This window comes from Canis lupus, chromosome 5 (assembly GCF_003254725.2).
Source record: "Canis lupus dingo isolate Sandy chromosome 5, ASM325472v2, whole genome shotgun sequence".
Classification (NCBI taxonomy): domain Eukaryota; kingdom Metazoa; phylum Chordata; class Mammalia; order Carnivora; family Canidae; genus Canis; species Canis lupus.
Window position 1 is genome coordinate 56398431 of NC_064247.1, and position 21592 is coordinate 56420022.

At 59.8% G+C, this 21592-nt stretch overlaps 1 protein-coding gene across 19 annotated transcripts in view; it reads left to right on the forward strand.

The window, feature by feature from the left end:
* The window catches only part of AGRN (agrin), a 49620-nt gene that overhangs the window by 26055 nt on the left and 1973 nt on the right, over positions 1–21592 (forward strand). For 7 of the 19 annotated variants that reach the window (XM_049110449.1, XM_049110450.1, XM_049110451.1 and 4 more), the window contains 20 exons: positions 27–141; positions 225–344; positions 473–829; positions 1014–1206; positions 1366–1581; positions 1960–2189; positions 2293–2427; positions 2641–2737; positions 2848–3012; positions 3113–3224; positions 3681–3797; positions 3908–4100; positions 4187–4274; positions 18782–18818; positions 18988–19084; positions 19313–19392; positions 19832–19987; positions 20206–20337; positions 21132–21286; positions 21390–21457. In XM_049110449.1, coding sequence (XP_048966406.1) covers positions 27–141; positions 225–344; positions 473–829; positions 1014–1206; positions 1366–1581; positions 1960–2189; positions 2293–2427; positions 2641–2737; positions 2848–3012; positions 3113–3224; positions 3681–3797; positions 3908–4100; positions 4187–4274; positions 18782–18818; positions 18988–19084; positions 19313–19392; positions 19832–19987; positions 20206–20337; positions 21132–21286; positions 21390–21457 — 2863 coding nt within the window. Of the gene's footprint in view, positions 1–26; positions 142–224; positions 345–472; positions 830–1013; positions 1207–1365; positions 1582–1959; positions 2190–2292; positions 2428–2640; positions 2738–2847; positions 3013–3112; positions 3225–3680; positions 3798–3907; positions 4101–4186; positions 4275–4467; positions 4492–5138; positions 5172–5415; positions 5641–6074; positions 6179–6557; positions 7880–10307; positions 10381–16162; positions 16286–17297; positions 17496–18142; positions 18330–18405; positions 18526–18704; positions 18819–18987; positions 19085–19312; positions 19393–19831; positions 20383–21099; positions 21287–21389; positions 21458–21592 lie in introns of those variants that run through there. The other 12 variants (XM_049110459.1, XM_049110460.1, XM_025427605.3 and 9 more) reach the window with 7 other exon arrangements.

Here is a 21592-nt window from a genome sequence, read left to right on the forward strand (position 1 = left end):
AGCCCTCACCCACTCCCCACCTGCAGCTGGATGACCTCTTCCGGAACTCAGAGGTTAAGAAGGACTTCCGAAGCGTCCGGCTGAGGGACTTGGGGCCTGGCAGCTCAGTCCGAGCCATTGTGGATGTGCACTTTGACCCTGGTGAGTCCCCCACCCTGGGCCCTCTTGGAGGCAGCAGGTGTCTCTGTGGGGCTCTACCATGCTCCATGTCCCCTCCTTCTCAGCCACAACCTTTAGGGCGCCTGATGTGGGCCAAGCCCTGCTCCGGCAGATACAGGCATCCCGGCGCCGGTCCCTGGGCGTACGGCGGCCACTGCAGGAGCACGTGCGCTTTATGGACTTTGGTGAGTGCCAGGCTGGCAAAGTGCTGCAGCTCACCTGTCCCCTTCCCTGCTACCCCCAGAACCCTTGACCCTGCTGGCCCTGCCTGTGCTCTGCTTTCTGTGGGTCCTGACAGTCCTCCTCCCCCCAGACTGGTTTCCTGCGTTCTTCACGGGAGCCACCACAGGAGCAACACCCGCCGCAGCCACGGCCAGAGCCACCACGGTGGCCCACCTGCCACCTGCTGGGACCCAGTGGGCCCTCTACCCCAGTCACACAAGCCGGCCTGTGGGCAGGACCACAGCTCCACCCACCACACGCCAGCCTCCCACCACTGCTCCCCGTCGCGTGCCCGGACGCCGGCCCTTGCCCCCAGGCACCCAGCAGCCCCCGAAGCCCTGCGACTCCCAGCCCTGCCTCCATGGGGGAACCTGCCAGGACCAGGACTCGGGTGGAGGCTTCACCTGCAGCTGCCCAGTGGGCAGGAGGGGTGCCGTCTGTGAGAAGGGTAAGGGTCATCCATGATGGAGAGAGGCAGAGAGGCAGGGAGGCAGAGGGGAGCAGGTTGTAGCTGGGCCAGGGCCAGGGTCAGGGTGGGGAGCCAAGGCTGGGGCTTTCAGTTTGGAGGAGCACAGCAAGGGGGGCCAGCATCCTGTGCGCCCTTCCAGCTGGTCTCCCCCATCTCCCTGCAGCCCTGTACCTCTCGGTGCCAGCTTTCAATGGCCGCTCCTTCCTGGCCTTCCCCACCCTCCGTGCCTACCACACGCTGCGCCTAGCACTTGAGTTCCGGGCACTAGAGCCACAGGGCCTGCTGCTCTATAATGGCAATGCCCAGGGCAAGGACTTCCTGGCATTGACGCTGCTGGGGGGCCGTGTGCAGCTCAGGTCAGTGGATAGGGCAGCCCAGAGGGGGTGGGGGGACATGCTGGGGTGAGGGTGGCCAGGGGTGGAGCCAAGGCGGGTGAGGAGTGAGGGCGAGAGGCTGAGGTTTGGCATGGCCCTGGCTCCCTTTGGCTGACCTGAGGGTCTACTCCCATCCATCAGGTTTGACACAGGTTCCGGGCCTGCAGTACTGACCAGCTCAGTGCCTATAGAGCCTGGCCGCTGGCATCGCTTGGAGCTGTCTCGGCACTGGCGCCGGGGAACACTTTCAGTGGATGGTGAGCCCCTGGTGCTGGGCCACAGCCCCAGCGGTACAGATGGTCTCAACCTGGACACAGACCTTTTTGTGGGCGGCATCCCTGAGGATCAGGCTTCTGTGTGAGCATCAAGGAGGGTGGGGTAGCCCTGACCCTGGACCCCTGACCTGTGGGTGGCACCCAGGAGGCCCAAGCTGTGGATAGCAAAATGGGTGGAAGGACAAGTGTGATGATGGCAGTGACCCTGATCGGATCCTGATCCTGGTCCTCACCCTGTGCCCTGGGTGGCTGCCGTGTTACCACTGAGAAGGGGCTGGGCCAGCCCCCTTGACCCTCAGTGCACTTCTGGGTTCTGTCCTGTTTGTGGGACTGGCCATTCCGGGAGCCCCTAGAGGAGGGATAGGCTGGGGACCACCTCGATCCTGGCTGGCTGGAGGTGCCAGTGTTACAGTTGCCTTGGTCTCTGGCCTCTGATGCCCGACCCTCCTCCTGGCGGCAGGGTACTCGAAAGGACGTCCATCAGCGTTGGCCTCAAGGGCTGCATCCGCCTGCTGGATGTCAATAATCAGCGTTTAGAGCTCAGCAGCTGGCCAGGGGCTGCAGCCCGAAGCTCCGGGGTGGGCGAGTGTGGAGACCACCCCTGCCTGCCCAACCCCTGCCTCGACGGGGCTCCGTGCCAGGCCCTGGAGGCTGGCATGTTCCACTGTCAGTGCCCACCTGGCCGCTTTGGTGAGGGTGGGGCCCAGGCCGGGAGCCGGGGTGGGGGTGAGGGCATGCCCGTGTGTCTGTGGGCAGGGGCCCGAACCTCCTGGGACCCCATCTTGTCTCCTAGGTCCAACCTGTAGTGGTGACAAGAACCCCTGTGAGCCGAACCCCTGCCATGGGGCAGCCCCCTGCCGTGTGCTGCCTGATGGGGAGGCCAAGTGTGAATGCCCCCGAGGACGAGGGGGTGCCATCTGCCAGACAGGTGGGGGCCCTGGGCCGTCAGTGCAGGGAGGAGGGTGGGGATGAGGAGTTGAGGGTTAAGCATTTGGGTGTGGGTTCTGGTTGATGTTAGGGTCACGGTTCAGGTCGGTGTTAGGGCTTGAGTTAGTCCTGGAGCTTGCAGATCAGTGGAGTTACAGGAAGCCCCAGGGGTCAGGGCCGGCCCCCCATGTGACCACTGTCCTCTCCTCCACAGTCTCGGAGCGGGATTCTTCCCAGCCCTTCCTGGCTGACTTCCATGGCTTCTCCTACCTGGAGCTGAAAGGGTTGCATACCTTTGAGCGGGACCTGGGGTCAGTAGACAGAAGTGGGGGATGAGGGGAAACCTCCCCCTAACCCCCGTCCAGCCTGCAGGCTGAAGGGCCATTGAGATGCCTGCCCACTTGAGTCTAACTGACCCCAGGGAGAAGCTGGCACTGGAGGTGGTGTTCCTGGCCCGTGGGCCCAGTGGTTTGCTCCTCTACAATGGGCAGAAAACAGACGGCAAGGGGGACTTTGTGTCACTGGCGTTGCATGACCGCTTCTTGGAATTCCGCTATGACCTGGGCAAGGGAGCAGCGGTCATCAGGTGCGCCCTCGTGGCTGGGCATGGGGGTGAGGCTGGGGACACTCTGGGGTGGCCGGCTGGCAGGGCCCAGAGCCTGCTCACTGTAACCCCTCCTCACCAGGAGCAAGGAGCCGGTGGCCCTGGACACCTGGACCAGGGTCTCACTAGAGCGCAATGGCCGCAAGGGTGCCATGCGTGTCAGTGATGGGCCTCGCGTGCTGGGAGAGTCCCCGGTGAGTATCCCTGCCGCCCTGGGCCTCCCATCACCAACTTGCCTGCCTCCTTGCTCCTCCCTGTTCTCCTGGGAGGCCTGGCCGCCCCCACCCCACAGCTGGCTCTCACTGAACTGTTTTCTCCCCCATCCGCCCTGTGCTCTGACTGTCTCTCTCTGCCCTCACTGCTCTCTGGCCCTTGCTCTGCAACCCCCACCCTGCTCTTCGGACGACAGAAATCCCGCAAGGTACTGGTCTCTTGCTCTCACCCTACTCATTTACCTTCTAGAGTAGCTCCTGCCCCCACTAAGTCCGCATTGGCCATGTTCGTGATTAACTCTGCCTCCTAGCTAGGCTGATGGGCGAGGGGGCGGTCCCTGCAGGCTGGTGGGGCTGCTGGTCTGGGGCCCTGTGTCTGGGTCTCTGCCCAGTGCACAGGCCCCGCAGCCCCTCACCCACCATCTCCCCCCACCCCAGGTGCCACACACTGTCCTCAACCTGAAGGAGCCACTCTATGTTGGAGGGGCCCCTGACTTCAGCAAACTGGCCCGGGCAGCTGCGGTATTCTCTGGCTTCGATGGCGCCATCCAACTGGTACATGGGGCAGGGGTGGGGCCCCTCCCAGAGGTGGCCCAGAGGTGGTGGCTGCTGTGGTAGAGAGGCCAGCAGTCCAGACAGAGGTTCTCCATCTTTTATCCCTCCAGGTCTCCTTGAAAGGCCACCAGCTGCTGTCCCAGGAGCACGTGGTGCGGTCAGTGGATGTCTCATCTTTTGCCCACCACCCTTGTACTCAGGCCTCGGGCCACCCATGCCTCAATGGGGCCTCCTGCCTCCCTCGAGAGGCCTCCTATGAGTGCCTGTGCCCCGGGGGCTTCTCAGGGCTTCACTGTGAGAAGGGTAAGGATGAGCGCTGCCCAGCCCCTGGCTGAGACTGGATGGGGGGAGCCCTGTCCGAGGCGGCCCTCACCCCGACTATCTCTCAGGGCTGATTGAGAAGTCAGCAGGGGATGTGGACGCCCTGGCCTTTGACGGACAGACCTACGTCGAGTACCTCAATGCCGTGACTGAGAGGTAACACGCCACCTGGGAGCCGGGCACCCCTCTGCCCTCTGCGGTCTGTCTGGTCCTGTCCGTGCATGCCATGCACGGTAAGACGCTGGACCCTCCACACCCACCCTCCTCCTATGGCCAGGAGGGCAAGGCCCAGTGTTCACCCCCTCCTCCACTCTCCTTCCTTCTCACCACCTGTCTCTTTGTTTCCAAGCGAACTGACCAATGAGATCCCAGCGTAAGTAGCACCTTGGCCCCCTCTCCCACCTTCACTCTCACCCATCTCAGCTCCTCATCCACGGCAGCACATCCCAAGCCTCACCCCTACCCTGCAGAGGGCAGGGGCGAGACTTTCCATTCTGTGTAGGAGAATGGGGTGAGGGGTTGTTCATGCTGAGGGCCAGTCACTCCATCCACCCCCTGTAGCCACTGCCCTGACACAAGGCACCAGCATAGTGTGCACGTGTGTGTGTGTGCCTTAGAGGGCATGTATATGTATGCATGCATTAGAGGGCACGTGTGTATGCGTGCACATGCGTCCCTGCACGTGTACCTCATGTGCCTATGTGTATACAGACGCACACATGCGCTCAGACATCCAGGGGCCTTCCCAGGCATCCGAGCACTCAGCCTCCCCTCTCCATCTCTGCCCTTGGCCTGGGTCATGCCCACCAACTGTATGTGTAAGCACGTGACCTTGCCCCGGCTCTGTGGCGGGTAGAGCCAGGTCCCGGGGTCCTGTGTGTCCCCCATGGGTGCTTGCTCTCTCACTCTCCATTGCTGGAAAGGGGACTTGGGGAGGGGCTGCCAGGTCCCCCCACAGACCCTACAGTACAGCCTGTCTGTCCCCTGCTCACCTGCTTCCCCTCTTTTCCGGCTTCTAAGTCCTGATGCTCCGGATTCCGGGGCCCTTCCCAGGTGAGCAGTGGCACCCCAACCCCTGCTGTCTGCACCTCATTCCTCTGCTTATGTATCTGCCATCTGGCCCTGTGTCCTAGCGTCCATCTCTCGGCCTGTCTGTGCCATGTGGGAGTCCACCCACCCGCCCATCCAGTCTCCCCGGGTCTCCTCACAGCTGCGGTCATGGCCCTGGCCCTCCCTCCTCCCGCCCCCCATCTCTGGCTGCCCTCCTGGAGGCCCTGACCCACTCTCTGCTCCGCAGTGAGAAGGCCCTGCAGAGCAACCACTTTGAGCTGAGCCTGCGCACGGAAGCCACTCAGGGGCTGGTGCTGTGGAGCGGCAAGGCCACGGAGCGGGCCGACTATGTCGCACTGGCCATCGTGGATGGGCGCCTGCAGCTGACCTATGACCTGGGCTCCCAGCCCGTCGTGCTGCGCTCCACCGTGCCGGTCAACACCAACCGCTGGCTACGAGTCAGGGCACATAGGTCAGTGGGAAGCCTGGTACACCCAGAATAGCGGCGGGTGGTGCCTGGACTTGCCCAGCCGGGGTGTGCCCAGTCACTCATGACCACTGCCAGTGATGGGGGAGGGACAGGAGGACAAAAGAGAAGCAGTTACGGCTGAGGAATCCCTGATCCAAAAGGGGGGTACTTGCTCTGCCCCATTTATGTGTGGAGACCTGTCTGTATAGTCTGAGCCTGGCCATCCCCTACAGCAAAGTCTAACCCATATGAGGCCCCCCCCACCGCCCTAGCCACCACGTGTTCTGCTAGGGACCATGGCCATCTCATTCTAGACCTGGGGGTGATGATGGTGAGCCCCAGGGCAGGGCTTCTGGGTGAGAGGGATATGGGGCTCAGATGGGGGTTGGGGGCAGATGTGACCTCTGGAACTGTCTGATGGCCTCACCCACCCCCAGGGAACAGAGGGAAGGTTCCCTTCAGGTGGGCAATGAGGCTCCCGTGACTGGCTCTTCCCCGCTGGGTGCCACACAGCTAGACACAGACGGAACTCTATGGCTGGGTGAGTGTTTTCGGGTCAGCCAGAGTGGGGGGAGCCCCCCCAGGGTCTCAGAATCTCTGAAAGACAGACCTCATCCCCTGGGGTTAGCAACTAAGAGTGCCACCTGAGTCACCCCATCCAGGAGGGCAGACCAATGAGTCAGGGTAGGGCTCTGTCCACTTCCATCTTAGGCACTGCAGTTCCCTGGGCGATTGTGACTGTGGGGCGAGGAGGCTGGAGCATGTCTCCTGGTCACATGGTTCCCTCACCCCCAGGGCACCAACAGGCCCCAGGTAATTCACTTGGTCTTTCTAGTATGGGCGGGTCTCTCTGCTGGCTGGTGCTCCAGGCTGCCCATCCCTTTGTCACACCGGGCGGTCTTCCTCCTGTCTTCCTGCAGGTGGCCTGGAGAAGCTGCCCATAGGCCAGGCCCTGCCCAAGGCCTATGGCACGGGCTTTGTGGGCTGCCTGCGGGATGTGGTGGTGGGGCAGCGCCCACTGCACCTGCTGGAGGATGCTGTCACCAAGCCAGAGCTCCGACCCTGTGCCGCCCCATGACATACAACACAGTCCACTACCTACCCCGTTGTCATTATTTTCTATTTTTGTAAATTCATTGCTTTTTTGATATGGTTTTCTTGCCTATGTGTTGGCCAGAGGGACTGCTGGACCAGCCTCCCTACCGTCCAAGCAGACAAGCTACAGAGATAAACTCTGTCTCGGGACTTGCAGGGGAGTTGGCGCAGGCAGCTTGAAGGGCTTGACCAGCAGCAGCCTCAGGATGTGCGCCTCCACCTTGGCCCACTGTCTCAGCCCCTTCTGCTGGGCCTCCCTGTGTGTCCACTGTGTCCCCAGAGCAGGGAGGTGCTGCTGGGGCTTGAGGGGGCCCTTCTTCCACACAAATCCTAAGGGGTCTCTCCAGGTTCCCACTTGAGCTGCTCTTGCCCACTGCGTGTGCTGTAGGCCAGGGCTAGCCTCGAGCCCACACGGCCTCCTCCCAGGCCTCCTGTGCCAATACTGTGACTTAGAAGCAATGTTACTGTTGGGGCTGTGCTTCCCCTTCCTTCAACTATGTCCACCAGTCCCTGAGTGCTGGAGAACAGAGGCCAGGCCCAGACCTGGTCAGGGCACCTTGGCCCTTAGCTGGCCTTGCCTGTCTACTCAGCCACCTTGGACATAGCTGTGTCCTCTCCCTGAGACCCCAGGTCCCAGTAGGAGCCCTGAGAGGGAGCAGAGCTGCTATGTGATGTGGTTGACGACCATGCCTCTTGGCTTGGCCAGCTGCCATCCCCCTCTCAAGGATGGATGTCCAGGTCTGACCACCAACCTTTGTGCATTGATTTCATTTGACACCTGCGATGACAGGGCCATCATCCTTCCTGTCCTGCCCCAAGGTCTCCTGAGTCCACACACCACAGCAAGCACTGGTGTGAGGGGTGTCATTGTCCAATACCAAGGCCAAGGGGTGAGTGTAGAGGCAGCAGAGAAAACTGCAATGTTACACCCCATCTCACCTGTCCCCCACCCCCTGTCCTGTGGGGGTGGCAGCCCTAACCCTCCCACAGTGGTGAATGGGCCAGTGAGCCCAAAGGCTGGAGGGACCCCCATATGTCATGTTACTAACTACAGTCTGTGTCTGTGTCTGTGTCAATCACCGTGAAATAAAGTCTGAACACTTTAAAAGAGGTGCTGGCATCTGTCCACACCCAACACCACCCCTGAGCCCTGCCTGGCCGAGTGATCACTGACCTGGCTGCCTCCTCTCTTGTGGCTTCTTATTCAGCTTTGGTGTTTTGTTTTGTTTTGTTTTGTTTTTTTTATTCAGCTTTGTGATACAGCACAGGCTCCAAGCTTCCTTAGGAGGCTCTGGATGGAGCAAAGGGCCTTGCACTGGGGTGTAGGGCTGCTTTTCGCAGAATGCACACTGTTCTGGATGGGGGTGGTGCCCATGTGCATGTGTGTGTCTGCACACATGTCCTCTACATCTGTATGTGAGCACTGGATGGGAAGGGGAACTGTGAGGAGAGTGGTCTGGTTGTACTAAGGACAGGAGGGTGGGGGGCCTGGAGGTGCAGCCAGGGTGGGTGGGTGGGTAGGGCACACACCCTTTTCATTGGCCTAGCTGGGAGGGTGACTATTGGCCCTACTGGGAGACCCTAAGTAGGAGTCCCTGACATGGGTTGGTCCTGTGGAGCTATGACCGACCAGCCCCACAGTGTCTGTGAACCTCTAACAAGGATCAGGGGAAAAGGAGAGTTGAGTGGCCTTCTCTCTGAAACTCGTGACCTTTATAAAGGATAACTAAATGTTCTTTTTGTTATTGTTGTTAATAGAAAAAAGGTAGAAAATGAATATAAGGAAACAACAACAACAAAAAAAAACATGCACTCTGCACCCAGGTGACCTGTTAGCCCATGCACATTCACATTTTAATCCATTATTCCTTAACTTGTTTGTTCAGGAGACATGTGTGGAATGCATGCTGTGTTAGTGTATGCCAGTCAGTTGTCAGGTGCTGGGAAAGGGAAGGAGCGTGGCTCTGAACCCCAAGATGCTGAGGAAGGATAGACAGGAGAAGATGCTTACAAGGGGCAGGACTAGCCTGAGGCTCCAGGGAAGGTCCAGGAAAACCTGGAGCTCAGACCCAGGCCTGAGGGTGAGGAAGTTGCTAGAGCAAGGGTGTGAAGGCCTGAGGTAGGGCAGGAGGTATCTGTACCTCAGTGCAAGTGTCCTGCGGCTAAACGGAAGTGATCTGAGCAGGAGGAAGTGCAGGGCCAGCCCAAACAGCTGGAGGATAGAGAAGCCGACTATCAGGGTGGTGGGAGCAGGTGAAGATAGGCACGACAGACCCTGCAGGGCCTGGTTAGCCTGGGGATCTGTCTGAAGAGCTGTAGGAAGCTCCAGGAGGGCTTTGAACCAGAGTTGGTCAGACTTTATGAGAGCATTCCTGCTGTGTAGGACAGGGTACTGAGGCCCAAGAAAGACAGGGAGAAGAGAGGGATTTTGGAGCAGAGTGGATAGGCCTGTAGTGGGTGGGGGCGGGGGGGGCAGGGCACTAATGCAGGCACTGGGGCACCTGGGTGGCTGCCACCCTGACGCATCTGGAGGTGCTCAGCTTGAGGAGCTAAGATCCAACCGAATGGAGTTCAGGAAGCCATGCAGTACTAGGTGGAGGGCACACTGAACATATGGGAGCCGGTGGGCTGCTCTGGGAGTCAAGTGAGGGGAGAAGAGGCTCTCATACCAGGAGGTCAAGGAGAAGTTGGGCCAGTGGGGCCAGGAGGACCAGGAGTATCTTGGAGTTGATGCTTCCAGAAGGAGAGGCTCTCAGGGCAATTGCTGCTGAGCCCTCAGGTGGCTAGGTGAAGTGACCTGAGTGTGTAGGAGAGAAAGTATCCCAGGCAGGAAGCACTGCCCCTCTGTCCATGGTGGGCCAGTAGGGTGGCTGGGGATCTGGGCTTCAGGGTTGGAAGCTGCAGAAGGTTCCATGCCTTGCTGTACCACTCCTGAAGAAGTGGTAGAGGGGAGGTGGACAGGAGAGGGCCTTGATGTTCCTAATGAGTCTCAAGGTTGAGAGTCCAGAGGAATTAGGGTGCTGCTCCCAGTAACAGGCTTAGGAGCAGGTGGTTTGGCCAGTGGGGGCTGGGCTGGGAACAAGCTGATGGTGGGAAGCGCAGCTGGAGCACAGGTGAAGGGTGTGTCAGCACCACTTAGGGAGGAAGGGAAGGAGGGAAGCCCCCCACGGTAGGAGGATGGAGAAGGGGCTCCCTGGTCATCACACTGGATCCCGCCTCCGTCCCTCAGGGGTCTCCTCGTCCAGCTCCGCACCCCCCTCCCCCCCCCACACACACACTAAGGAGACAATGCAGGAAAAGCCCATGGGGCCTGGGACACGCGGGGTTTGGGACATTCACGCCCCGGCCAGGCTGAGGGCCTCTCGGTCCCGGCCGCCCCGCAACCTCGCCCTCCGAGCCCGGAATGGCCGCGTGATCCCCTGGTTCTGAAGTCTGATGCCCTCGAAGACTGTTGCTTTCATCCCAACTTCTCCCGCACAGGGCACACGTGCGGGCGCGGCGCCTTTAAGGAAGTCCCGGGACGGGGCTCCGGGGGCGGGGCTCCGGGGGGCGGGGCTCCGGGGGGCGGGGCCTTCTCTCCGAGGCTCGAGGGCGCGGCCGTCCGGACCCGCCAGGCACCGGGCTCGGAGCAGACATGACCTCGCGCAGGTGAGCCAGGGCCGCTAGGTGGCTCGACCCTGCGACCCCTGGAGATGCGCTTCGGGCGGTGCCCGGCCCGACGGGCACCGACGGGTAGCGCGGAGACCTGCCCCCAGGCCAGACCTCTTGGCGAGACCTCTCTGTCCAGCCAGGGCCCCACACCAGGGCCCCAGGCCCAGGAGGCAGCTGGAAAGGACTCTTTCCAAAAGGGGGGCAGGGGTGGCCTGGGTGGAGGTCAGAAGCACTCCAACCCCAGGGACCAGAAGGGCCCCTACAGGGGTGGGTGGCAGGGGTTGGAGCCTAGAATGGGCAGACCTTCCCACTCTCCCTCCCCTGTGCCCCTTGCCCTGCTCCAGGCTCCCTTTTGGCCACTGGGCTTCTATCCTGCCAGGTGTGGGTCACTCTGCCTTCCTTAGGCCCAAAACCCAGGGCAATAGGGCTCCTGAGGGTCTAGTCACAAGGACCAGCCCTCTGTGGCTGGACTCATCTTTCCTCCAGACCCTCCTAAGGGCCAGGTGTGAGGCCAAGCTCCCTGGTGGGGACTGAGAGCCTAAGTAGCCACAGGTCAGGCCAGCTTCCAGCCTCCGGGATGAGGCAAAAATGGGAACTGTGACAAGAAGTGGGTCCACCCTGCCCTTTCTGTGGGTCCCTGCTCTATGGGTATGTGCACACACGTGTGTGAGCTCAGACTCTTAGCCTGCATGGGGATGTCGGGTTGTGTGTGGGGGAAACAAGTGGGAGACACATCACTGGGGGCTTGCTGAAGCCAGAGGTCACAGGAGGGGCCATGCTCAATCCGTGAGGAGCTAGACAAGTTCTGATCTGAAGGTCCACAGGGTGTCTCCCTGCCTGGGCAAGGTCCGCAGCCCCAGGCAGAGACCCCTGTCTCTACCCGTCTCCCGCCAGCAACAGCTCAGTAACGAGGGTCCCAGTATCCCTAGGAGGGATGCACGAGGCACACTGGCCTCCACCAAGGTCATAAGCCCTTGTAGGCTCAGAAATATCGGAACTCAGTCGGATCTCAGGAATTTGTCGATAACAGCCCAAATTTGGGGAGGAGGGGGTTTAGATGTCTGGTTGGGATGACCCCTCAGGCTCCCCTCAGCCTCAGCCTGGTGCTCAGCGAAGGCCACATCTGTGTCATGTGCATGTGACCTTGTGCCAGCCTGGGAAAGCCCCGGGTGGGGCTCTGTCTGCCCTTGCCAGCCCCTCTCTGCCCCACCCCATGGTGACCATCTGGAGGTCACTCTATGGCCTGCACCCCTATCAGGCCTGGGCAGTACAGTCGATCCCCCTGTGTCCGCCCCCACGTCATGTCCCCTTCCTGTGGCCCTGTGGTTTGCGGGTCAATGGGCACTGTTCTCTGTGGGGCAGGGCTGGGTGCAGGTGTCTTAGTACTGGTACCTGGGAAGGGCTGGATCCCTCGATGGGGTGGTGGGCCTGCTGCACCCCCTCCACCTCTCCTTCTGCTCCCAGGCTTGGAGAGGAAAGTGCACCTCTGATTAGTTTAGTTCTCTATAGGACAGGCAGACCTTGGTTTGGTTTCCTCTTGGGGGCTGGGAACAGGGAGAGGGGAAGGACACTGCGTGTGCTCTAGAGTCCTCACGCCTGGAACCCCCTCCACTGGCCTGTGTACGCCCCATCACCACGACAGTGTTTGCCCTGCGGGGTGTCCAGCATCTGTATCGCATGCCTCCCAGGGTCCCAGGGTTGCAGCAAGGCTGTGCAGGGAGTGAGGCCAGCCAGTGGCCAGCATGGGTTCAAGCTGATTGGTTAGGTGGCCTGGTCTGTTCCTGGGTTCCTGAGCACTGACTGGGTCCAGCGGGCCTGAGGGTGCCAGGCCATTGGACCTGTGGGAAGCCCAGTATGTGCTGCTCACCCTACCTACCTCCCCTCCCTGGGACCGCAAGGCCGCATCACCAAGGCAGAGCTGAGTCATTGACCCGTCACAGGGCAGGGAGCGCTCTGGCACAGAGAGGGTCCAGGGATTAGAGATGGGCACCTGTAGCCTCCCTACCACCTCCCACCCCTGTAGCCAGGGGCAGCAAGCCTCACTGGCCTGCTGGGCACCCAGCTCCACCTCCAGGTCTGGCTAGGGGGATGTGAGGCCCTGCCTCAGCCTGAGATTCTGGAGCGCGTTGGTAGGAGTGGCTGCAAGTTCTCAGGACGCCCCACCCCTGAAGATTTCCACCTGATAGACCCAGTGACAGTTTGTGGGGAGGCAAGGGGGACGGAAAGTATGATTGAGAATCCTTGAAAGGACACCAAGGTGCCCTTCACCCCTCTCTGTGGCTTTGATTCTGGGCCTCCACCCTCCATCCCTGCCCCCACACTCTGGGCATTGCCCATCTTGAACTGGAATCGGAGGCTGCCTGCTGGGGCTGGGGGGAGGGGGCATCTGGGCACAGGATGTGGTTCAACAGAGTAGGTGGCCCAGGGTGGAGGGGGTTGGAAGCTTTCTTCTGGGTTCTAGTCCTCCCCCCACCACCACCCCACGCTGTCTCATCACGGTTCAAGGACAGCAGAAAGCCATTGCCCTGTTCCTGGTGGTCTCGCCGCCCACTTTCCTGTGACCAGCTCTGGAGGTCACCACATGGCATCTCCGCCTCTAGGAAGCCTTCCCTGGCAGCCTCAGCTGCCGGACCACTTGACCAAAAATTGCCCCAGGTCTGGCTCCCCCACAAGCCAGTGTGGGAGGGACCTCAAAGCAGTAGTCTCAGGCCAAGTCCAGGAAGTACCTGGATGGCCCTGTCCCTGATTCCCCCAGGGAAAGTGTGAACAGGAGTGTTACTCAGGCCAGGTGGCCCTGGGCAGGTCATCTGGGCTTCCAGGCCTCTCTGAATCAACACATGGACCCTGGGGAGCCTGCCCTCAGTGAAGGCACAAGGTGATAAACACAAATTGTGTATGTGTCTATGGGCTGTTAACAAGGTAGGGGAGGGACGCCTGGGTGGTTCAGCGGTTGAGCATCTGCCTTTGGCTCAGGGCGTGATCTTGGAGTCCTGGGATCAAGTCCCACATCAGGCTCCTTGCATGGAGCCTGCTTCTCCCTCTGCCTGTGTCTCTGCCTCTCTCTCTGTGTCTCTAATGAATAAATAAATAAAATCTTAAAAAAAAAAAAAAAAAAAACAAGGTAGGGGAGCAGTGGGGCTGCAGGGAAATGCAGGGACTATACACCGTGCCCAGCACAGGCAGTTGGTTCTGTGCATTTGGAAGATAGGGCACAAGGCTGCTGGAGAAGAGAGCACCGAGGGGCTGCAGGTTGGTGACCTGAGCTATGAGTGAGTGGTGTCCCCTTCCCTGAGTGAGGACTATGGTTTATGGGCATGGCCAGGAGTTTTAAATTTTGCAAATGAAAGATAGAAATGTTACCTTTCCAAAGAGAGATACCAAGAAGTATTTGTGAGTTTGAGGCTCAGATCCCACGTGGGGTGAGAGGTATAGAAGGCACATGGATGTGTCGACACATGCTGGGCTCAGGTGGGGAGTCTGACGTTGAGAGGTCAGAAAGAGGAGGGCCCAGCAGAGGGTTCTAGCCAGGGAAAGCAGAAGAGCTGGGCAGTGTGGAATTCTGGAGAAATATTTCTAGAAGGAGGCATAACCACCCGTGTCTGTCAGGTGCTGCTGAGGACAGAGGCCTGACCACAGGCCCTGGAGACAGATGACACTCTGAGAGCTGAGGTCTCAGTGGGGCTGGAGGGCAGAGGGGAACAGACCTGTGAGGACTCAGGCAAGGACGAGCTTGCAGACCAGCACAGACCAGAGCTTTCTGTGGTGATGGAAACGTTTCCTACCTGCACTGTCAACAGTGTCTGCCAGCCACATGTGGCTCTCAGCAGTGAAGTGTAGCAGTGTGACCAAGGAACCGGGTTTGATTTTGTTGAATTTTAATTCATTTACATTCACATGGAAGCTGCTGTGTGGGACATACAGGTATAGACTGTGTGCACAGATGGCTCCTTAGAGGAGTTAGGACAGGCCCTGAAGGAGGAGAAGACCCAGAGGGAGGGATCCAGGGGGCTTTAGACATGTGGTCTGATTTCCATTCTAGAAAGATTTCTACAGGGCAGGATCGTCTTTGCTCCTATCTCTTGGGTCAGATTTAAACCTGAGCTTTAGGGGGATCCCTGGGTGGCTCAGCAGTTTAGCATCTGCTTTCGGCCCAGGGCATGATCCTGGCTGGAGAACCGGGATCGAGTCCCATGTCGGGCTCCCTGCATGGAGCCTGCTTCTCCTTCTGCCTATGTCTCTGCCTTTCTCTGTGTGTCTCTCATGAATAAATAAATAAAATCTTCAAAAAATAAAAATAAAATAAACCTGAGCTTTAAATGCTTGCCCTGAAAAAAAAAAAAAAAAAAAGCTTGCCCTGAGAGGGGACATCAGAGCTACCAGGGTAAAGAACATAGCAGCTATGGTCTTGGCTGTGGCCTCATCCACAGCCCTGAGCAAGGGCCCTCCTGGCTAGTCCCTCTGGCCAGTCCCAGGGAGGCAGGGCTGGGGGGTGGAGGCAGGGTTGCAGCCCCTCTAGTCCTTCACCAACAGGACTCAGCCTGTATTGGGCTCCACAGGTGGCGGAACCTGCCAGCTGTCCTGACCCTCCTCTCAGGTGTAGGCCACCCATCCACCTGTACCCCTGCCATCCATTTACTTATTCATTCACTTCTTCTTTTTTTTTTTTTTTTAAGATTTTATTTATTTATTTTAGAGAGAGAGCAGGAGTGGAGGGAGGGGCAGAGGGACAAGGAGGGTCTCAAGCGGACTTGCCCCTGAGAGCAGAGCCCAACAGGGGGCTCGATCTCACAATCCTGAAATCACAATCTGAGCCAAACCCAAGAGTCAGAAGCTTCACTGACTGAGCCACCTGGGTACCCCCCTTTTCATTCATTTCTTAATTCAGGCATATTCATTAATACCCAGGCAGAACAGTCTCTGTCCTTTGGAGCTTAAATGCTTGAGTGGGAGATAGACAGTAAGCCAATAATACATCCTGTATGTCAAGGAGGTGACAAATACTATGAGAAAAATAAGGCAGAGTAAGCAGGAAAGAAGAAGTGAGAGGGCTCTCTCAGCCTTGTGCTTGTGGGTCAGCGGAGCAGAAAACAGCTAGTCCTGCGGCTCTCTGAGGAGAGCCAGGGCTGGGGAAGCCGTCCTTGAGGTTGCAGCATGTGCCCCATGAGAGAAGGTGGTGGCCAATACCACGCCTGGAGGCATAGAGTGGACAGGGTCTGCTCATGGGGCTATAAAGGCAGGAAGGAAGCCCTGGTGACACTGGGGCTCCCCGAGTGCCTTTGGCCAAGCTGGGATGCCCTGACAGGGCCAGAAGGACCAGGCACAGAGTTTAAGGTGAGGATCCTGGGACACCTGGGTGGGTCAGTGGTTGAGCGCCTGTCTTCGGCTGGGCGTGATCCCGGAGTTCTGGGATCGAGTCCCACAAAGGGCTCCCTGTCAGGAACCTGCTTCTCCCTCTGCCTATGTCTCTGCTTCTTTCTCCCTATGTCTCTCATGAATAATAAATAAATAAAATCTTAAAAAAAAAAGGTGAGGATCCTGATGGTGGTGGTCACCCCACCCACCCTCCAGCTGTAGGAAAGTTTCTGCTCATCTATATCCCTGGGACCCCATAGCTCCACCTCCTTCCCCACAGACCTCAGACCATGGAAGGTGGTAAGCACGAGGCCCACAGCAGGCACCAGGTGGAGGTTGGGTGTGGGCCAGGACTCTGGGTGGGGCTGGGGGGATACAGGGTACATCCTAGCTCTCTGGGATAGCCAACTTGTGGTCTTCATTCCAGGTGGTTTCACCCCAACATCAGTGGAGTTGAGGCAGAGAAGCTGCTCCTATCCAGGGGCCAGCACGGGAGCTTCCTGGCGAGACCCAGCAAGAGCTGCCCGGGAGGCTTCACATTGTCTGTCAGGTGGGTGAAGGTGGATGGGTGATGCAGCCTGGTGTGGACAGGCCTGAGGCTCCAGGAGGCTCAAGGGATTCCAACACCCTAAGCTGGGGGACAGGTGGGGATCAGTACCCCCACCCTAGGAAGTCAGCATCCCCACCAGGGGTGGGGAGCCAACAGGTTGGCAAGGATGGGGGGAAGCAGGCATTCCTGGCCAGGTGGCTTCTGGACAGGAGGGAATCGTTTAGAAGGGCTCAGTGAGGTTGGGGAGTTGGCAGGACCTCCCTCCTGCCCTCTGAGGATTCTGGTGTGTTGGGCAGGGGGCCTCAATGGCCCATGATTATGACCCCATCTCCTGGGGGTGCTGCCCACTGAGGGTCTGGCCAGAGGCCATGAAAGGCCCATTGTGTGGAGACAGGGATGGGGAGGGGCTGCAAGCAGCAGAGTGGACAGCCAGACTTGTGTTGGCCCTGGATGGGAAGGGGTCAGTCTGTGGGAAAGAGTGGTGATCTGCTGGGGTGGCTCTAGATCTTTCCAGTTTCTCTGCTAAACTGAGGCAGCAGGTGGGCCTGAGGCTAGTTGTCAGGATGGACTTCTCTCACTTTGGAGACTGAGGTTCTCCCCTGAGCCTTCCCTCATAGCTTCCTGTGCTGCGAGGCCTGGAGAGGCCATCCTGGGGGCCGTGTCCCCAGGCAGGTGGTCTGGGTCACGGAGGGTCGCTTCAGTGTCTGCCTCCAGGCTCAGGGAGAGTCTGGCCTGTGGTCTGCAAGTCCAGTCCTGACGGCACAGGGGGACAGCGGGGGGTGGGTTACCCACCAGCCGGGGAGGTGCGGGGGGGCTCTCAGGCTTGCTGGATGGGGAAGGGCCTGGCCTTGGCTCTTCCTGGCAGGGGAACCACAGAGGCAGAGATAACAGCACAGGAAAAGCTCAAGGACTGTTCTGGAAGCTGAGGGTGGTGATGGGAAGAAGGGGGTTGGTGGGAGCATGCCTCCCCCACACACATCCATGACAGTGACTGGTGTCCCTGCCCTTCTAGGCGCCATGACGAAGTGACCCACGTCAAGATCCAAAACACAGGCGACTACTATGATCTTTACGGTGGGGAGAAGTTTGCCACGCTGGCGGAGCTGGTGCAGCACTACACAGGCCAGCATGGGGGGCTGCTCCGTGAGCGCAGCGGGGCCCCCGTTGAGCTCAGGCACCCCCTGGGCTGCCAGGACCCCATATCTGAGCGGTGAGCAGCAGACATCTGGGTGTTTGTGACCATGTGCATGCAGATGTCCTGGGGCAGGGCCTGTTGGGCAAGGCCTCTGGTTTCTTTTGTGCTCCACGGCTCAGGGCCAGGCTTGGGCACCGCTGCAGCAAAGCTGAGGGAGTCCTGCATGCTGCCGTCCCCTGGGGTTTTGAGACTCATGTCCCCTGGGTCAGCGTGAGCAGCTGGAGCCCTGCAGCCAGTCGTATGCCCACCCTCCTGGCTGGTGACTCAGGTGAACGGTTTCATCCAGCCTCAGTTTCCCGACCTGCACTGCTGAGACCTGAAGGAACTGCATCTGCCAGGGAGGGGTGGTGGGGCTGTGGGGCTGGTCTAGGAAGGTGGCCCTGACCCTCCTTGCTGGAGCCAGGCTGCCACCTGGTGGCCACCTCTGGCCCTGCAGGCCCCACCTGTCCTGCCTTCTGCTTGCCTGCTCCTAGGTAGGGAGAGTCAGAGAGTAGGGCAGGGTAGACAGGCTGGCCTGGGTGAGGGGATCTGGGTGGGTCTGTCCGTCTCCCTCTGTCTTGGCTTGGAGCCTTCTGGCTGCATGTGGGTCTGTGTCCCCTCACCCAGCCAGGCCAAAGCCCCATCTCACCTGTGTCCCCCACGAACCCCACACCCTGGGCCAGGTGGTACCATGGGCACCTGTCTGGCAAGGAGGCCGAGCAGCTGCTGATGGAAAAAGGACGTCCAGGTACCTTCCTGGTACGGGAGAGTCAGAGCAAGCCTGGGGACTTCGTGCTGTCTGTGTTCACACAGCAGCCAGACAAGGAAGACCGCCGGCCACGGGTCACACACATCATGATCCACTTCCAGGTGGGAGGTGGTAGCAGGGGTGGGTGTGACTCAGGGGAGGGGGTCGTGGCCAGGCCCCTCATTGCCGCCCCCACAGCCAGATGGGAAGTATGACATAGGAGGTGGGGAACGGTTCGACACCCTCAGAGACCTGGTGGAGCGCTACAGGAAGAACCCCATGGTGGAGAAGTCGGGGATTGTGGTTCATCTCAAGCAGGTATGCCCAGAGCCCAGGGGATGCCTTGGGACCCAGAGTGAGCTTCACCTCTGGGGTGGGGAGGGCCCAAGGGACCCCGGTACCCAGGGGAAAGGGTGTGGGGCCAGGGTAGCTGCCCCGGGGGAAGGCGCTGTGGGGTCTGCTGGGCCCTGCTAAGGGACGCATCCTCTCCCGGCCAGCCCCTCAAGGCCACGAGGATCAATGCCGCAAGCATCGAGAGCCGAGTACAGGAGCTCAACAGGGCTGCTGATGCCAGTGAGAAGGCCAAGCAGGGCTTCTGGGAAGAGTTTGAGGTGCCCGCCCCCCTCACCACTGTTCACTCTCCCACAGACTCCCATCCTTTGGGGCTTGGACCAGGGCCAGCGGCGGAGGGGGGGTCGGGGGGGAGGGTCAGGACAGGAAGGATGGTTGTGGAAGGCTCTGGGGAACAACAGACTGAGGCTTCCATGACCCCTCCCCTAGATGCTGCAGCAGCAGGAATGTCGGCTCCTATATCCCCGGAAAGAGGGACAGCGATTGGAAAACAAGCCCAAGAATCGCTACAAGAACATCCTTCCCTGTGAGGGCCAAGCGCGGGGCCACACTGGGGGCAGGACCGATCTGGCGAGGAGGAGCCCTGTGTGGGCTGAGGCCGCATGGGTTCCCACCACCAGTGTGACTCTGCCTTCTGCACATTCAGAGCCCCTCCCTCCCTCATCTTGCTCAGCGTGGGGTCCCCAGGCAAGGAGGCAGGTGGGGTCTATTTTTTCCTCCTCTGGGAACCTGAGCAGCATCTTCCCCTTCCCAGTTGATACCACCCGTGTCACTCTGCATGATGTGGACGACAATGTGCCTGGAGCAGACTACATCAATGCCAACTACATCAGGGTGGGTGTGCAAGAGACACGTGTGAGTGGCCAGCTGCATGTAGAGCCTAGCATGGATCACATAGGACAACCTGAGCCATGTTTGGCTACATACCAGTCACCCTATCCCTCTATGATGAATCTAGAGCTCTTGCTGACAGGCTCAGGAAGATCTGGGTCCCCCAGGGATCATGGACCCTGGCAGGACAGGAGACATGATTGGGAGAGAGGGGCTGTGGCAGTTTCCAAGGGGTTCTCAGAATGGGCTGGACTAAATATTGGTCCTAAGCTCCTCCCTAGCCTAGGGCAGGAGGGGCCATGTGCGAGGCACCTGGTGGTGCTGCTTTGATTTGCTTGTGAACCACCTGGTGCTACATTGTACATCATTTGCATAGATTTGCATTGTTCTCTGCACTTTAAATCCTGTAAAGAGTGGACACCTGACCCCCACCCCCTTACAGAGTGATCCAGAGGCGAAGCCAGGTCATGGACTGGGCAAGGTATACATCGCCACCCAGGGCTGTCTGCAAACCACAGTGGCTGCCTTCTGGGCGATGGTATACCAGGAGAATACACGGGTCATTGTCATGGCCACAAGGGAGGTGGAGCGAGGCCGGGTAGGAGCTTGGACAGCCCCCTCCCCATCATGTGCTCACGTGGACTTGTGCTGGTGGCTGATGCTGTCTTGCTTCTCCTTCATCCTTCGGGATGCTGGTAGGGGGTGGGAGGACTCTGGAAGGCCCCTGTGTATGCATATGCAAATCCCCATAGGGCATAAGGGACAAGGGTGCTGGTGGTCTTTCAGCACAGCTGATGCAATGCACCCTCCTCCCAGAACAAATGTTTCCGATACTGGCCAGAGCTGCATGGCAGCCAAGAATATGGCTGTGTACGTATCTGCAACTTGGCTGAGTACCAGGCCCAGGGCTACTGTGTGCGGGAACTGCAGGTGTGGCGGCCAGATCAGGTGAGCCCAGAGGGCCACAAGGCATGCAGGGTCAGAGTCACAGTGGTAGAAGTCCACAGGTCTGCACTGGGGGTGAGGAAGCCCTGTCCTGGGAGAACCCCCTCATGGGGCCCCACCCAATCCTACTGGCCTTGATGGAATTCAGGTTCCTTAACCCAGTGGGGACAGTGGGCACAGTCCTGGCCTGGGCGCTACGGGGCAGTGTTCACAGGCAGGTGACATTCCCAACCCTAGGCCCCCAGGTCCCAGTTCCCTGGCCCCAGGGTGACCTCATATCCACATGGCCTCTCCCTCCCTACTCTCTCCATGGGCCACCTCAGCAGAGTCAATGACTTTTATATGCCAGTGGTGCCTGTTTCTGTGGCAGGAACAGATCCCTTCCCAGGCCCCCCATCTCTACCTGGTTTCTTATGTCTAACCACCTGGGGGGCCCTGCAGGCCCCTCACACTTGGCTTTTCCCAAATAGAGTTCATTGTCCCTAAACCTGTCACCCTGTTGCTCCCTCTTCCTTTCCCCAGGGGCCCGAGCCCACCTGGAGCTATCTGAGTGCCCCCAGGCTCTGAACCCTATAGTTCCCTCCCATCCCCATCTGCTGGGCCTTGAACCTGCTGGTCATTCCTTCTGGCAAATCCTGCCTGCCTTCTGCAGGTTCCTGCCCTGTGCCCTCTGATCCCCAGGGATGAGGGGTCACAGCAGCTCCACTCTGACACCCCCCTACCCCCCACCCCACCCCCGGCTTGGCCCCACCTGGGAACTCCCAGACTGGCCCGGCTCACCAGCCCGCCCTGCCCAGGAAGAGCCACGGCGCACAGTGAAGCACTACCACTACTTCAGCTGGCCAGACCATGGGGTCCCGGCAGAGCCATCTGGCGTCCTTGGCTTCCTGGAAGAGGTGAACAGGACCCAGAGCAGCATGCCGGGAGCCGGACCCATCGTGGTGCACTGCAGGTGCGATCGGGGACGGGGTAGGCGGGCAGTGCAGGTCCAGCCGGGGCAGGGCCACGGCCTCCTCCCCTACACTCGCCACAGGCCTCCCGCTCCGTCCCCACAGCGCCGGCATCGGTCGCACTGGCACCATCATCGTGATTGACATCCTGGTGGACACTATCCGCAGGCAGGGTGAGCCCGCGGCACCCACGCCGGCCCTAGCCCCTCCTGTTCAGCCCCAGCCCCCCGCTGGCCCCCGCCCCTCCTGTCCAGCCCCGGCCCCCTGCTGGCCCCTGTCCCTCCTGTCCAGCCCCGTCCTTCCTGTCC